General features: G+C 40.9%; 1 protein-coding gene across 3 annotated transcripts in view; it reads left to right on the top strand.

Annotated features, from left to right (window-relative positions):
* Positions 1–18,370, top strand: part of ndc80 (NDC80 kinetochore complex component) — a 114,987-nt gene that overhangs the window by 23,197 nt on the left and 73,420 nt on the right. For all 3 annotated transcript variants that reach the window (XM_059974835.1, XM_059975005.1, XM_059974924.1), the window contains exons 5-6: positions 1,474–1,646; positions 17,433–17,535. In XM_059974835.1, coding sequence (XP_059830818.1) covers positions 1,474–1,646; positions 17,433–17,535 — 276 coding nt within the window. The remainder of the gene's footprint in view (positions 1–1,473; positions 1,647–17,432; positions 17,536–18,370) is intronic.

Raw genomic sequence — 18,370 nt, 5'->3', positions numbered from 1 at the left:
ATTCCAAGAGTCATCCTTGTGAACTGCATCTGAACTCTCTCCAATGCCAACACATCTTTTCTTGGGTGAGAAACTTCAAACTGTTCACAACACTCACTGGTGCCTAATAAAGCCTCAGAACCACATCCCTGCTCTTGTATTGAAGTCCTCTTGAAATGAATGCTTGCATTGTATTTGGTTTCCTCACCACTGACTTATCCTGCAAATTAACCTTTAGAGTATTCTGCACAAGGACTCCTAAGTCCCTTTGCATCTCAGATTTTTGGATTTTCTCCCTTTTTAGAAAGCAGTCTGCACATTTATTTCTACTACCAAAGTTCATGACCATGCATTTTCCGACATTGTATTTCATCTGTCACTCTATTGCTCATTCTCCTAATCTGTCTTAAGTCCTTCTGCAACCTATGTTTCTTCAAAGCTACCTGCCCCTCTGCCAATCTTTGTATCATCTGCAAACTTGGCAGCAAAGTTATCTATTCCATCATCTAAATTGTTGATATACAGCATAAAAAGAAGCGGTCCCAACATCGACCTCTGCGGAACACCCACTAGTCACTGGCAGCCAACCAGACAGGGATCCTTTTATTCTTACTTACTACGTCCTACCAATCAACTGCTGTTAGTAACTTTCCTGTAATACCATGGGCTCTTAATTTGGTCAGCAGCCTCATGTGTGGGACCTTGTCAAAAGCCGCCTTAAAGTCCAAATATACAACATCCACTGCATCCCTTTTATCTATCCTACTTGTAATCTCGTCAAAGAATTCCAGCAGATTTGTCAGGCAGGGTTTTCTCTTAAGGAAACCATGCTGACTTTGTCTTAATTTGTCCTGTGTCATCAAGTACTCCATAACCTCATACTGAACAGTTGACTCCAACATCTTCCCAACCACTGAGGTCAGGCTTAACTGATCTATAATTTCAATTATGTTGCCTCCCTCCTTTCTTAATGAATAGAGTGACATTTGCAATTTTCCAGTCCTTTGACACCATGCCAAGTCCAATGATTTTTGAAAGGTGATTGCTCATGCTTCCACAATCTCTAGCTCTACCTCTTCCAGAACCCTGGAGTGCAGTTCATCTGGTCTAGGTGGCTTTTGTACCTGTAGGTCTTTCCCTTAGATGAGGTGTAGGGATAGAAGTGGGTGGAAGGGAGATGGAGGGGCAGAGAAGGGGTATAGAATGAGAAGAGTGTAAAAGCAAGGGGGGTTACAGAATGAACAAGAGGGGGGTATATGGACAGAGTTGGGGGGTATAGAGACTCCTCCCCCCCCCCCCCCAATACTGTTCCATGTTCTATATTAAAAATATTCTTTGCTTTGGTAATGTTCCTTGCAATGGTTAATTGGCAGTCTAAGTTTTATGGATAACCCCAGTGCAAAGGGGCTAGTTTGAAAGAAAAAGCACCTGGTTGTGAAATTACTGAATGCTTGTTTCTCACATTTGAGAATTAAAAAAACATTTATGTTCAAGTTTCTAGGGGACAATGGTTATCCGCAGTCTATTTCAGTGAAGAGTTTGCAGTCACCCACATCAAAGGAATTCGTGAAGATATTCTCCTTTATGTTCAGCTTGATTGATTCATCTTACCAACTACCTGATTCAAAGTTTGAGGAAGAAATCCCTCGAATCTTCAAACTTCTTGGGTAAAGTTGAAAATGTTATTTATGTTTTTGTGAGTACATACATTTCTGTATAATCTTAGCCTGAATGTTCTTGGTAGTTTGTCACAAGGTGATTTGAAATGATGTGGCAATCTCTCAACACTACAATAACAGCAAAAGCTGCTGGGGGAAAGCTGGGACAGATATTATTGGTAGGGTATTACACACAGATAATATGTTAGATAGAAGATTTTTCATCTTTAGCATGTCATGCGAAGTCATTTGACTTATGGTCATTGCTCAAGGCAACCTTCAGAGGACATTTCGAAGAAGACAGAGCTTCATGAGATAACTGTTCACCCTCAGTTACGCTACTGAAAATCTGTTGACCTTATTAATTCCGTTGCTATTTTGAAATGTTGCTTGGGACAAATTGTCTGTCATCTTTGTTAAAGAGAATAATAAGAGTCATACAGCATCAAAAATAGGCCCCGTAGCCCAGCAAGTTCACACTGACCATTACACAATTGTCTACACCTACTCCCCAACATTCTTATCTGTAGTTCTACACTTTGTGTCATTCACCTGCATTGGGAGGGGTTCAGCATTGCTGATTAAACAAAATTAAATGGGAGCGCATGTTGGGATGAAAATATTACCTCCCTCATGGAATACCTCTCCCATGAGTGTGCAAAAACTTCCCAAGGTGTGTTCAATGTGTCTTTAAATCGAAGTAAGCGGAGACTGAAGAAGTAAAGGCATCTTGAAGAGAAGCTTTTTTTTTAACTGATCTGGGAAAAGAGGCTAGACTGCATAGGCACTTGACGTAGCACGCCAAAGGTTTTTTTAAAAAAAAAGACCGCCATGTACAGCAGCCGTCATCGGAGTGGACTGAGGCAGAGTGGGACGGCTTTGGCTCAACAGGCAAAGGCGAGGTTTGAACAGGGCATGACTGCGCAAGCACGTGAAAGTTGGCCCTTGAGGCAGCATGAGAATTTAAAAAGTGAGCAGATTAAAGGAGAGTGCGAAGTAGTAGAGGGAGACAGAATTGGAAGGCTTTGGCTCAAGAGGCTGAGGACGAGCTTCACTCCAAGTGAGGTAAGGCTGGGTAGGTGCATCCAGCTGCAGCTCCTGACAAACCGTGTTAGGGAACCGGAGCTGGAGCTGGATGAACTTTGGATCATTCGGGAGGCAGAGGCAGAAATAAACAGGAGTCACAGGGACATAGTCACCCCAAAGAGTCAGGAGACGAGTAGTTGGATGACTGTCAGGAGAGGGAAGGGGATTAGACAGAATGAGCAGAGCACCCCTGTGGCCGATCCCATCAATAATAAGTATACCGTTTTGAATACTGTTGGTGGGGACAACCTACCCGGGACAAGTTGTAGTGGTTGTGTCTCTGGGACCAAGACTGGACCCTCAGCTCAGAAGGGAAGGAGAGAAAAGAAGAGAGCAGTAGTGATAGGGGATTCAATAGTTAGGGGGCAGATAGGAGGTTCTTTGGTAGAGATCGAGAATCCCGGATAGTCTGTTCCCTCCCTGGTGCCAGGGTCCTCGATATCTCGGATCGAGTAATCAGTATTCTCAAGAGGGAGGGTGAGCAGCTGGATGTCGTGGTCCATATAGGGACCAATGACGTGGGTAGGAAGAGTGAGGAGGTCCTGAAAGGTCAGTTTAGGGAGCTGGGTGCCAAGTTAAAGAACAGGACCTTCAGGATAGCAATCGCAGGATTGCTACCAGTGCCACGTGAAGGCGGGTTTAGAAATAGTAAGATAGCACAGATCAACACGTGGCTGAAGACATGATGCAGGAGGGAGGGCTTCAGATTTATAGAGAATTGGGCATTTTTCCAGGGAAGGTGGGACCTGTTCCGGTGGGACGGTTTACATCTGAACTGGAGGGGCACAAGTATTCTTGCAGGTAGGTTTGCTAGAGAGGCTCCGGTGGATTTAAACTAGATACAAGGGGGGAGGGGAGCCAGAGTGTAGGAGCAGATATATGGGAGAAGGAAGAAAAAGATAGTAAAGTTGTTTGCACCTTTAGAGATAAACAGAGTAAGAGGTGGAGAATTTCTTAAGTGCATTTATTTTAATGTTAGGAGCATTGTAAGAAAGGTGGATGAGCTTAGAGCATGGACTGATACATAGAAATATGTTGTAGCTATTAGTGAAACATTGTTGCAGGAGGGGTGTGATTGGCAACTAAATATTCCTGGATTTCGTTGCTTCAGGTGTGATAGAATCGGAGGGACAAGAGGGGGAGGTGTTGCATTGCTTGTCAGAAAATATTACAGCAGTGCTCTGGCAGGCTTGTCTAGGGAGGCTATTTGGGTGGAATTGAGAAATGGGAAAGGTGTAGTAACACTTATAGGGGTGTATTATAGCCCACCTAATGGGGAGCGAGAATTGGAGAAGCAAATTTGCAAAGAGATAGCAGATATTTGTAGTAAGCACAGGGTTGTGATTGAGGGAGATTTTAATTTTCCACACATAGACTGGGAAGCCCATATTGTAAAAGGGCTGGATGGTTTGAAGTTTATAAAATGTGTGCAGGACAGTTTTTTGCAGCAATACATAGAGGTACCAACTAGAGAAGGGAAAGTGTGGGATCTCCTGTAGGGAATGAGATGGGTCAGGTGACGGAGGTATGTGTTGGGGAGCACTTTGGGTCCAGTGATCACAATGCCATTAGTTTCAATATAATTATGGAGAAGGATAGGACTGGACCCAGGGTTGAGATTTTTGATTGGAGAAAGGCTAACTTTGAGGAGATGCGGAAGGATTTAGAAGGAGTGGATTGGGACTTTTTTTATGGGAAGGAAGAGATGGAGGTCATTTAAAGGTGAATCTTTATATTCCTGTTGGGTTGAAAGGAAGGGTTAGAAGTTTGAGAGAGCCATGGTTTTCAGTGGATATTGGAAACTTGGTTCGGAAAAGGAGAGATATCTACAATAAATATAGGCAGCATGGAGTAAATAAGGTGTTTGAGGAATATAAAGAATGTAAAAAGAATCTTAAAGAAATTAGAAAAGCTAAAAGAAGATATGAGGTGTTTTGGCAAGTAAGGTGAAAATAAATCCCAAGGGTTTCAACAGTTATATTAATAGCAAAAGGATAGTGTGGGATAAAATTGGTCCCTTAGAGAATCAGAGTAGACAGCTATGTGTGGAGCTGAAAGAGATGGGGGAAGATTTTGAACAATTTCTTTTCTTCAATATTCACTAAGGAGAAGGATATTGAATTGTGTAAGGTAAGGGAAACAAGTAGGGAAGTTATGGAAACTATGATGATCAAAGAGGAGGAAATACTGGCGCTTTTAAGGAATATAAAAGTGCATAAATCTCTGGGTCCTGACAGGTTATTACCTAGGACCTTGAAGGAAGTTAGTGTAGAAATAGCAGGGGCTCTGACAGAAATATTTCAAATGTCATTCAAAATGGGAATGGTGTCGGAGGATTGGCATACTGCTCATGTTGTTCCATTGTTTAAAAAGGGTTCGAAGAGTAAACCTAGCAATATAGGCCTGTAAGTTTGATGTCAGTGGTGGGTAAATTAATGAAAAATATTCTTAGAGATGGTATATATAATTATCTTGACAGTCAACATGGATTTGTGAGTGGAAGATCATGTTTGACAAATCTTATTGAATTTTTTGAAGAAGTTATGAGGAAAGTTGACGAGGGTAAAGCAGTGGATGTTGTCTATATGGACTTCAGTAAGGCCTTTGACAAGGTTCCGCACGGAAGGTTAGTTAGAAAGGTTCAATCGTTAGGTATTAATATTGAAGTAATAAAATGGATTCAACAGTGGCTGGATGGGAGATGTCAGAGTAGTGGTTGATAATTGTTTGTCAGGTTGGAGGCCAGTGACTAGTGGTGTGCCTCAGGGATCTGTATTGGGTCCAAAGTTGTTTGTCATATACATTAATGATCTGGATGATGGGGTGGTAAATTGGGTTACTAAGTATTCAGGTGATACTAAGATAGGTGGAGTTGTGGGTAATTAAGTAGGTTTTCAAAGCTTGCAGAGAGATTTAGGCCAGTTAGAAGAGTGGGCTGAACGATGGCAGATGGAGTTTAATGCTGATAAGTATGAGATGCTACATTTTGGTAGGACTAATCAAAATAGGACATGCATGGTAAATGGTAGGGCATTGATGAATGCAGTAGAACAGTGTGTTCTAGGAATAATGGTGCATAGTTCCCTGAAGGTGGAATCTCATGTGGATGGGGTGGTGAAGAAGGCTTTTGGTATGTTGGCCTTTACAAATCAAAGCATTGAGTATAGGAGTTGGGATGTAATGTTAAAATTGTACAAGGCATTGGTGAGGCCAAATTTGGAGTATTGTGTACAGTTCTGGTCACCAAATTATAGGAAAGATGTCAACAGAATAGAGAATATGGAGAAGATTTACTAGAATGTTACCTGGGTTTCAGCACCTAAGTTACAGGGAAAGATTGAACAAGTTAGGTCTTTATTCTTTGGAGCATAGAAGATTGAGAGGGGACTTGATAGAGGTATTTAAAATTATGAGGCGGATTGATAGAGTTGACGTGGATAGGCTTTTTCAGTTGAGAGTAGGGGAGATTCAAACGAGGACATGAGTTGAGAGTTTAGGGGCAAAAGTTTAGGGGTAATACGAGGGGGAACTTCTTTACTCAGAGAGTGGTAGTTGTGTGGAACGAACTTCCAGTAGAAGTGTTGGAGGCAGGTTTGATATTGTCATTTAAAGTAAAATTGGATAGGTATATGGACAGGAAAGGAATGGAGGGTTATGGACTGAGTGCAGGTCGGGGGACTAGGTGAGAGTAAGCGTTTGGCATGGACTAGGAGGGCCGAGATGGCTTGTTTCTGTGCTGTAATTGTTATATAGTTAATGTGGGAAATTGAGTGGTCATGCATTTCTGTGAAAGGAATTAAAACACACTTTATTATCTAAGTGGAAAGGGACTCAACGGCCTTCATTCTAGAGTAGGAACTGGCTGCTGGCTGTTAAGAGCTCATCATTGGTCTGAGGGATTTTAGCCCAGTTATTCCCATCTGCTCCTTGGATAGTTACATTTACCACCAAACTGACCTACTGTGTTTATATAACTTAATTAGATCTTGAATCTTAGCACCCCAGGGCTTTTTCATCGGCCGATGTTGTTTCTTGTCACATAGCAATCCCAAGACAAATGGTTGAGTTTGCCACAGTTACGGAATTTCTATGTTCCCTGGATCAGTTACTTGGACCTAATTTTCTCCCGTTGTTGTCTTTTCCACCTGTCTTGCCTAGCCCTATTTAATTCCCAAGTCTAGAGTTTTTTTAGAATTTCAGTTTATGTACCTTTCTTTACCCTTCCATCTATATTTAATCATACCCCTCCCATATGATAATCTAATTCTGTCACACTTGAGTCTTGTCATCTCAAGTCCTGACATGGCTCCGGTAAAAGACTGTGTGCAGAAAGTGTTCCTCTCAAATTTATTGGCAAAATGCTCTGGGCATTTTTCTTTCACCTGGTCTGGTTGTATAATAAATTTTTAGAGATCAGTTTTCTTGTACTCAAAAGCTTCCCTAATGTGTCAGTTATAACCCTAAATTCTCTGAGGTTTTGCACATATTTTGCCTTGGGGTATTCCATCCAATTCTGTCCCATCAAAAGTAAAAAGCAGACAGTTTCTTCAGTCTCATCAGAGCCCTGCATCCCAGCTATTGTTTCTAAGTGCAGAGAGTGTTCCTGGATATTTCACAGTTCCCAGATATTGAGCAGTTTCTTTCATCACCCATCCACACATATATACATTCCTCTAACTGCAGTAAGGGCCATTTTCGACCTGCACAGACTCATGGATTTGGAAACACTGATCTCCAGCTATCCGGTGGTCTCAAGTCTGTGAATCTGTCTTTGGGGCTTGATCCAGGCTTTTGACTGGCCTTTGGGCTCAGGGATGATGGTGATGGATGAGGGCCTGAGCTCCAGGCCATTCTAATGTGTTGCACTTTGTCAAAGGCCTTCTGAAAAGTAAACAACATCCACTGCTCTCCTTTGTCTATCCTGCCTGTTATTTCCTCAAAGAATTCAAATAAATTTTCAGGCAAGATCTGTCCTTAAGGAAACCATGCTGACTTGAGTCTATTCCATTATTTGCTTCCAAGTATCCCAAAACTGTTATCCTTGATAATGACCAACATTTTTGCCACCCACTGAAATCCGGCTAACAGACTTATAATTTCCTATCTTTTAATTCCCTTCTTAAAGAGTGGAGCAAAGGGATATTCGTCTTTCAAAATCATTCCTGACTGTAGTATTCTTGCAAGATCAGTACTAATGCCTCTAGAATCTCTTCGGGTTTAGGGTAGAGTAAAATATAGGTAAGGTTAAGTATGGACCTTAGACACGAGATTCTGCAGATGCTGGAAATCTTGAGCAAGACACAAATCTGATGAACTTAGCAGGTCAAGCAGCATCACTGGGTAGGGAAGTGGAATAAGCACTTGGGCTGAAGCCCTTCATCAATATGGACCTTACCGGAGATCGTTAAATTAGAGCAGGGTAGTTTTTGAACGTATTAGACAGGAACAATGGAGAGTGAATTGGGAACAGCTGTTTTTGGACAAATCCACATTTGAGATTGGAGAGTGTGCATGGAGTACGCCAGGGTAGAAAGAAAGGGTAAGGTAAGGGATTCTTGGATGTCGAGAGGATGGTAAATTTAGTCAAAGTAAGCTTTAACAAGTTTTAGGAAGCTAAAAGGAAGCACCTTGTGAGGATTATAAATATTCCAAAAAGGAAGGAATTGGGAAAACTAGGAGGGGCCATGGCAAGTAGGATTAAAGAGAATCCCAAGATATTCTATACCTCAAAAGCAATAGGATACCAGGAAGTCAGTAAGACCACTTGAGAATAAAAGTGCTTGGAGGCTGTATTTATCAAAGGCAAGAAGGATACGGAGGTGATTATAGAGAATGCAAATATGGCAGGACTTTTTGAATTAAAGCAGGTAGTGTAGAGTCTCTTAACGTTAAGATGGGTGGCTCTCCAGGGGCTGATGGGACATTGCCAGAGTATTGACAAAAATAAGACCCATAAAGGTTACTGTGAGTATGTTATGTTATTCCATTATTCAAGAAAGGAAATTGAATAATCCTGAAAAAAATACTGATGAATCTCATTAGTGGTAGGGTTGTTACCAGAGGGGAGAAGGAAAGGATTTGTGAGCCAAATTAGGGACAGCTAACATGGATTTTTGCAGGGTAAGTTTATCTTAAATGATTGAACTTTTTGGGATGTGATTAGGGTAGACTTCGAATGTTGTCCATATGAGTTTTAGTAAGATGTTTGACATGGTTCCTCATGGTAGGGTCAGGCAGAAAATTAAGATGCATGTGTCTATAATTAATTGGATAGTTGGACTCAGAATTGGACTGCCCGTAGCTGAGGGGGTAGTGGTCAACGGGACTTATTCTGGCTGGAGGTTTGTGATCAGTGGTGCTCCTCAGGGATCATACTGAGACTTCTGCCATTTGTGCTAACTGTAAATGTCTTGGATGAAAACACAGGTGGGTGGGTTAGTAAGTTTGCAGATGATATGAAGGTTAGTGGTGTTGTGGATACAGCAGGATTCAGATTAGTTGCAGATTTGGCTAAAGAAATGGAAAATGGAGTTCAAAGTGGCCAAATGTGAACTGTGTTCTTTGGAAGGTCAAATGTAAAGGGACAGTACACTGTTAATGGCAAGAGGTTTGACAGTGGTAATGTTCAGACAGATATTGAGGTCCAAGTCCATAGCTCTGAAATTGGCTGCACAGATTGACAGTGGTACAGAAGGGACATGGCTTGCTTCCCTTTATTAATCGACGAAATGAGTTCAACAGTCAGAAAGTTATGTTGCCATTTCATAAAGTGGTAGTTAGGTCATATTTGGATTATTGCATTCAGTTAATCATACGAAGGATGTTGAGGATTTGGAGAGGGTGCAGAAGAGATACCAGAATGCTGGTTTAAATGAAGTAGAATTTTCTGGATGCATCCAGGAGTTTTTCTTAAAAAATATAGATAGTCCAACAATAGGAGAGACCATACTGAACCTGGTTTTGGGTGGAGCCTGGCCAGATGATTGATCTTACAATGGGAAAATGGTTAGGGAACGTTGATGGCATATATAGTCATTGTGCAAGCATAATGCATTAGTTTTATTGGGTATTTCATTACTAATTTAGTTTGGCACAACATAGTGAGCCAAAGGACATTTTCCAGTATTTACTTTTCTATTTTCTAACCATGTTCATTTTCAATGACAGTATCTATTTTAGTGTCATCGGCAAATTTGCTAATTGCACCATGTTCATTCTCATCCAACTCAAAACAAAAATTAATGGGCTAAAATTAAACTGACCCTTGTGGAACACTACCTATCATGAGAGGTTTTTTTTTAAAGCCCTTCCTCTACCTATCAACAAGCCAATTGTGTATCCAGTGAGCTAGCTCTCCCCGGATCCTATGCAATCTAACTTTCCATAGCATCCTGTTAGCAATACAAGATTGCAAATCATATACATAATGTTAAATGAGATTACAAGAGGGTGATAATAACATTTTGCAATCTATTAGTCTTTCTGCTGTTCCTTAATAAAGTAGCTAGCCTCTGTCTAGACATGATCATTCTATTAGTAGTTGAGTCGCAAGCTACCCTTTAAATAGGTTCTTTCATCCAAGATGACTACACAGAACTCCTCATACAGGAAATGCCTGATAAAGTGGCCACTGAGTGTAATTGAATCCCCTTCTACAGCTTCCCCTGGCAATTTGTTCCTTTAGTGCTGAAGGAAATTTTCTCACACTGTAGGTAGTGAGTTGGCATTGTGAACACACTTGGTCCTCAGTTATTCATAGTGATAATTGATAAGACAAAGGTGGGAACAATATATTTTGAAGTTTGCTAGCTGTATTATTTGATGGGTTCATAAATTGTGAGAACATAGAATGGTACAACATGGGAGCAGGCTATTTGCCCCACAATGTTTTGGCAAACTAAATAAATTAGAAAGAAATGGCCAATTAAACTAATCTCTTATACCCACACAATGTCCGTATCCCTCCATTTTCCTTACATTCATGTCCTATCTAAAGGTCTTTTTAAAAAGTCCACAATATATCGACCACCATCCGGGTGGTATTCTAGACAAAGAAACAAATAAGTTTTAGGACACAGATCCCACAGGAAAAGTAATACAATATCGATCCAATACCATGATTAAGTATTCAGCCCCCATAACTATTTTCACATTTTACTGTCTCGTTTTCTAAACTCGAAATATTTTGAAGTAGGATTTTTGAGCTAATCTACAAAACATTGTGCGTCATGTCAAATCAAAAGAAAAATTCCAAAGTTGTCAAAGATTTACAAAAAACTATAAACCAAAATTGAAGTTGTAAAAGTGTTCATTCCCTTTGTAATTGCTATGCTAACTTTCTTCTGGTGCAATACTGTATATTACCATATCAATTTGTTGATATAGAAAATTAGGAGGATCACCTCAATAAATATCCCTCTCTATGCAAGGTCAAACAGTATGGTAGATTTTCAACAGACCAAGCCAAAATGAAGATAAGAGCATTCAAGACAAGTCAGGGAAATGATAATAGAGAAGCACAAATCAAGGGAAGGGTGCAAGACCATTTTAAAGGCACTGAACATACCTCTGAGCTCAGTGCAGACCATCTTGAAAAAGTGGAAAAAAACATGAAACCACAGCATTGCTGCCTAGGTCAGGTCACCCCTCTTGTAAGCAAGGCTACTATGATGCCAACAGTCACTCTAAATGAGCTGCAGAAGTCACTGGCTGCAACTGGTGATGAAATTGATGGTTCCACGATCTTCAAGGTCTCACACAAAATGGGTATTTATGGAAGAGTGACAAGGAAGAAGCCCCGGTTATATTTTTTTAAAAAGATGTAGTTGCCCATAAAGACTGCAAAGCATCACTTAGAAAATACTGTTAAAATGGGGAAGAATGTGGTTGTGGTTGGATGAGACTAATAGTGTATGTGACTTAAATCTAATACTGTGCATCAGCCTGGTAACACCTACCAGACTGTAAAGTATGGTGGAGGTAGCATCATGCTATGCAAATGATTTTCAGTAGCAGAGGCTGGAAATCTGGTCAAGATTGATGGGAGGATGAATGCTGATAAATACGGAAATCCTGGATTAAAAACCTGCCAGCCTCAGCTAGAAAGGTTAAACTTGGGAGGAAGTTGTCTTTCAGCAGGACATAACCTTAAGTCCTGACCTTAACCTGAAAGAACATATCTGGCAAGACCTCAGGACTGCTGTCTGCTGCTGCTCTCCAGCTAACTTAGCATAGCTTGAGCAATTTTGCAGGTGGAATGGACAAATATTGCTCCATCATGTTGTGCAAAGCTAATAGAGACTTGTCCAAAAAGTTTACTAATTGTTGTGAGAGACGGTTCAGCTAAGTACTAAGCAAAGAGGGTAAATGTTTTTGAATTGCTGACATTTCAGGTGTTTAATTTTTAGTTTTTTATGCTTTACCATTTTCCCTGGCTTTTGGGGGACTCTACTGTGAAAATGGACTACATGATTCACCAATAAAAATTCTCAGTTAAGTTGGTTAAAATCCCTGGTTGTAATACTCATGTGAACAAAGGGTTGGGTGCTGAATACTTTTACAAAGCACTGTAAAGGCCTTTCAAACAGTCAGTCCTTATGGACCACAATGCCCACCCAGTCTGCCCTGATTTCCAGCACTCGACCCATATCCCTCCAAGTCCCAGCAGACCAAGTGCTTCTTAAATGATGACATTGTACCTTAAAGCACTTCTGTTGGCAGGTCATTTCATATACTTGCCATTCGCTGTGGGGGGGGGGGGGGGGGGAATTGCTCCATAGAATTCTAAAACACTCCCCTTTCACCCCAAAGCAGGGGTTCCCAACCTGGGGTCCATGGAGCACTCTGTTAATGGTAGGAGTCTATGGCATAAAAAAGGTTGGAAGCCTCTACCCTAAAGCTATGCTTCCCTTGCTTTGGGCTTCTCTACTCAAAACATTGATAGCATCCGCATTATCTTTGCGCTTCATAATTTTAAACTTTTCTATAAGATCCCTCTCATTCTACATTCCAAAGAATAAAAACATAGAGTCCAATCTCCCCCATTACTAATCCTGTCAACTTCTTTTGCTTGTTATGACGCTGGAATTTAGGGCATCAATGAAGGTCCTCATCTCTGGCAGCACTCACGGCTTCCTTCATCGTGACAGTAGCTTCCTCTCAGTTTACTGTCAGTCATTTGTGTTGCATGGAGACTCAGGAATTAAGTACACCCTCCACCACCTCAAGTTTAAATTCCATGCAGAATATTTTGGAGGACCAAGAACCAACCAACCAACTGTCACACTGGGCTACAGAGGGATTCTTCTTCGCTGTTTCTGTAACAGTTTAGTTTGACCAGTAAGGATTGTTAGCCCTGAGCTGAACCCCAGAACCTGGAAGACTGGTAGACCCACTCTTAGTCTGGCCTTTACCCTTTTTCCTGTTTGGCATGGGTGACCCTAGTAAGAGCCAAAGCATAAAGCCCTGACTCCAGCCAGCCTAGCTCTCTGGACACTGAAACACGCAAGCCTCCAAACCACAACAAGGTTGTGGACCTCATGGAGGAGTCCTGGCAACATTCTTGTATACTTATACACTTTTTCCAGTTTGATCACATCTTTCCTATAATATGGTGATCAAAACTGAACATAGTGCTTCAAATATAGCCTCACCAGCATCTTGCACAACTGAAATGTAATGTCCCAACTCCTGTACTCATTGCCCTTACTGACAGGCCAGCACGCTAAATGACTTTCCACCACCTTGTCTACCTATCACTCTGCTTTCAATGAACTACTGATTTGTACTCCCAGGTCCCTCTGTTCTGTTACATTCTTGAGTGTCCTACCATTTATAATACATGCCCTATATTTAGGCATCCATTAGTCTTGAAGTTTCCGGGGCGCAGGCCTGGGCAGGGTTGTATGGGAGACCGGCAGTTGCCCATGCTGAAGTCTCCCCTCTCCCCACCACCAATGTCCAAGGGAGGGGTAAGGGCTGATGCAGCTTGGCACTGGTGTCATCACAGAGCAATGTGTGGTTAAGTGCCTATGCTGGTTTCATTTTCCAAAATCCATCACCTCACTTTGGTGTAGTGGACAACGAGGAAGGCTATCAAAGTTTGCAATGTGATGTTGCTCAGCTGGGAAAGTTGGCTGAAAAATGTTAGAAAGGTTTTAATGCAGACAAGTGTGAGGCATTGGACTTTGGGTGATTAAGTAAAATTTGCGTAGTGAATATTAGGGCTCTAAGGTGTGTAGTGGAACAAAGGGATCTAGGACAACAGAGCTACGATTCCTTTCAAAGTGGTATCACAGGCTTATAAAGAGAGTTGTTAGCACATTGGCCTTCAGAAGTTGGGATGTTATGTTGTACAAGATATCAATGTAAGGCTGAATATAGAGTGTGTGCTGTTCTGGTTGTGAAAAAATGTTCAAGGAAATTGATGGGACTTGAGGACAGATTATAGAGAAAGGCTGAATAGCATAGGAAAAGGAGGGAGATCTTGCAGTGGTATACAAGATTATGAGACTATTGATTGGATGAATACATGAAGGCTTTTTCCCTCTTGGATCTGGTGAGACTTAAGCTAGAGGCCTTACAGTAGGTCTAGGGTGAAAGGGGAAATATTTAACTGGAATCTAAGTGGAAGCTTCACTCAGAGGCTGTTGCAAGTGTAAAACATGCTGGCAGTAGAATTGATAGATGCAAGCTCAATTGTAATTTTTAACAGAAGATTGGAGAAGGAAATGGATGGGAAGGGTTTGGAGGGATATGGTCCAGGTGAACGTACGTGTAGATGGGACTGAGCGAAAGATAAGGTTGGTATGGATTAGATGGCTGAAGGGCTTGTTTCTGTGCTATAGTAATCCATGACTACGACTGAAAGAAAAACAAGATTACACCATATTATTTAAATTGTATTGCACTGTGGGATGTTGACATATGGAGTTTTTGTCATTGAAAGCATAGTGGAAAACAAACAAAACTGCTGATGTTGGAGTTTGTAATTATTTATATTTTTTTAAAAAAACAAATACTGGTAGAATAGCCAGTCAAGCAGTATGAGTTTCTGGTAGGTAAATTATCGGGGCAGAAATAGTTCAGGTTCTACATTAAAACCTCTTCATCAAAACTGAATGCATAGATGCAGGTGCTGTTAGGAAATAATAAGGTGAAATCACTTTCATAACAAGGATCTGAGAAAATCCTCTCCTGGAATGTTTTTAGCAGTATGGTTACATTGCCTGAGAAGCAACATGGTTGCCATAAAGGGAGTGAAGAAAAGATTCTCCACACTAATTCCGCTGCTGTGAGGCAAGACTAGACCAATTAGTTTCATATTGACTAACAGTCACGACCTGAAGAATTTTCTAGAACATGGAACAGAATGGCACTGGACATGCCATTCAGCCCACAGTGTACTAATCTTGATGCCAATTTACAATGAGTCACCCTGTGTATCATGCATATTCATTCACAACCTTCATATTCATTGTGTTAATCTAAAACCCTCTTAAATTCTATCAAACTTCCTGATTCTATTGTTACACCTATTAAACATCTGCCTCTCTGTGTAAATAACCATCTCTAATGTCACCTTTATGAATTTTAAATGTCCTCTGGTATTACAGTATCTACTCTGTGCCTCTCATGATTTTTTAAATCTTTATCAGCCTCCCCTCAGGTTCTGACCCTAGGGAGAAGAGCTCAAGTTTGTCCAACTTTTCCTTGTCTCTCATACCTTTAATCCACATAACCTTGTGCACGTTTTCCAGAAACTCTTTTCTGTAATGGGGCAACCAGAACTGTGCATAAAACTCCAGTTCGACTAAAGTTTTGAATAGCTGCAGCATGACTTCCTTACACTTGTAGTGAACGCTTGGGCCTACTATTAACCGTGCACTTTCTCCTTCTATTTGACCTCCCAAAGTGCAACATCTTACTCTTGCCTGATTTAAACTCCATTTGGCACTTCCCTGCCATGTCTGTAACTGATCCGTATCTTGCTGTATTCTTTGACAGTCCTTTACACATCTGCCACTCTGCCAGTATTGATGTTATCTGCAAATTTACTAATCCACCTATCCACATTTTCTTTCAGATCATTGATACATATTACAAGCAACAGAGGCCCTGTCATCGATCTTTACACTTCTGGTCACGGACCTCCAACCAGAATAACAGCCTTCTACCTTTACTCTGTCTTCAACGGACAAGCCCGTTTTGATCCCAAACATGCAATTTGCCTTGGATCCCGTGCATTTTCATCTTTTGAATCAACCTAACATAAGACATAGGAACAGAATGAGGCCATTTGGCCCATCATTTCTGTTCTGCTGATTTATATTTCTCTCAACCCCATTCTTCTGCCTCCACCCCATAAGCTTTGATGCCCTGACTAATCAAGAACCTATCAATGGCCACTTTAAATACACTCAATGACTTAGTCTTCATAGCTGACTGTGGTAATGAATTCAGAGATTCACCCACTTTCTAGTAAAAGAAATTCCTCTTCATCACTGTTCAAAATGGATATCTCTCTATTCTGAGGCTGTGCCCATAGTTCGACACTCAGCCACTATAGGAAACATTTCCTCCCATATTCAATATTTGATAGGTTTCAGTGATATTCCCCTCCCCCCCCCCCCCCCCCCCCCGAACTTGAGTAACCTTGTCAAATGCCTTACTAAAGTCCATCTAGATAAGACCATAAGACATAGGAGCAGAATCAGGTCATTTGACCCTCGAGTCTGCTTCGCCATTTCATCATAACTGGTCCCAATCTCTTGCCTCGTCCCCATATCCCTTCATGACCTGACCAATCAAAATCTGTCAACATCTGCCTTAAGTATATATAAAGACTTGGCCTCCAGAGGTGCCTATGGCAAAGAATTCCACAGATTCACCACCCTCTGGCTAAAGAAATACCTTCTCATCTGTGTTCTAAAAATATGTTTCCTGTATAATGTCCACAAATTCATCAAATTCCTATATCATTTTCTCAAAAAGCTTGCTCAAGTTTATAAGCCCTACTCAAAGCCATGTTGACTGTCACTAAAGTGACATTGTCTTTGCAAATGTGCATGAATCTGACCTCTCAGTATCCAAGCCAGTGGCTTCCCTACTAACCTGAGACTCACTGGCCTATGATTTCCTGGATTATCTATATATCCATTCTTGAACAGACACATCATTTGCTATTCTGCAGAGCCCAGGATCACGCCTGGTGCTTCTTAGGATGTAAAAATCCCTATTAAAGCCCCAGCAATCTCATTTTTTATCTTTCATTATTCTGGGATTGAGGAATTATTCACCTTAATGCTTAGCACTCAGCACTACCTCCTGAATATCAAAAAACGGTTTAACTGGCTCCAAGCACAAATTCCATTCTTTATCCTTCAGTGGACTTAGCCTCTCCTGAGTTTCCTCTTTTTTTAATATAACTATAATGTGCCGCTCTATAGGTGCTGCCTCAGTCACTGAGTTCCTGCAGCATTTTGTGTGTTGCTCAAGATTCCAGCTTTCTGCAGTTTCTTGTTCATCTCTTTATATTCACTGATGCATTGTTAGGGGATCTAATTACAAAATACTGACAGCAGCAAAGTGTACTCTACTCAGAGAGTGATTCTGACTGCAGGGCTGTCTAAAACAACATTGAAAATAGTGTGATGCTCAAAAGTTGAGGATGTCTCCCTTTTCATTAATGACTTTTATTATTGATTCAAGGTATCCCTTTCCATTGTCAAAAAGTTCAATGTACACGGTTGGAGCTCCACACACTTGGCCACAGATTCTTGGTGCATTAATTTGGTTAATAGATGTTGTCAAGGTAAGAATCCCTAATTGCTGACAGTTGATCTCTTTTCTGGTTGCTCTTTTTTGTTGTTGTTGCTATTTTGATCAGGGTGGACTGGCTGTGTGGCCTGCAGTCAACGAATGACACCGGTAGATTTGAACTGAACATTCCTGGACTGATTTGATGATTTTATGTTTTATATTCTGTGGTTTTTTTGCCGGTTGCATGATTTTTTTGTATGTTGGGAGGTTGACGATTTTCTTTGAACAGGTTCCATGGTTTTCTTTGTTTTGTGGCTGTCTGTAGGAAGATGAATCTCAGGGTTACATACTGCATACGTACTTTAACTATAAATGTACTATGCAGTTGATAATCATGTCGAAAATTGCGTCCCTTCCAGAGGATTGGAAGGACAGTGACAAAATAGCTGGTTAGGCGACTGCTGACTAAAGGGGTTGCATGCAGATACTTAAACAAACTACCCCTTCTCCCAACATTTTGAAGACGGTTGATAGCTCCATGGTCTTAAAATCAGAGCATCAGAAAATCAAATCAGTGCCTTTCCGGGCTCTTTGAAAGAGCTGTTTTATATTTTCCATGTTCCAAGAGTCCCAAGGAAAGGTTTCCCATACAGATTCAATTTTATTAGCCCTTCAGTAAGATTTGCAGCAAGTTTGTCTCCTACCTCTTCCCATTTGTTCTTTCATTGTTCTTTTATCCTTATCATTTACCGTATGCATGAATTCGGTTTGTTTCCAACCTTTATTGTTCTGGTTCTAATTAATGCAATTGTCCAAACCATTTCTTTGCAAGCTTCTGTCTGAAACTTATTTTCTTTCGTAAACAAAGAGGCATTTCTTCATTTCTG

The sequence above is a fragment of the Hypanus sabinus genome, chromosome 1, assembly GCF_030144855.1.
Source record: "Hypanus sabinus isolate sHypSab1 chromosome 1, sHypSab1.hap1, whole genome shotgun sequence".
NCBI classification, from domain to species: domain Eukaryota; kingdom Metazoa; phylum Chordata; class Chondrichthyes; order Myliobatiformes; family Dasyatidae; genus Hypanus; species Hypanus sabinus.
Note: the sequence above shows the minus strand (reverse complement) of the source record. Positions and strands in the feature narration are given on the sequence as shown.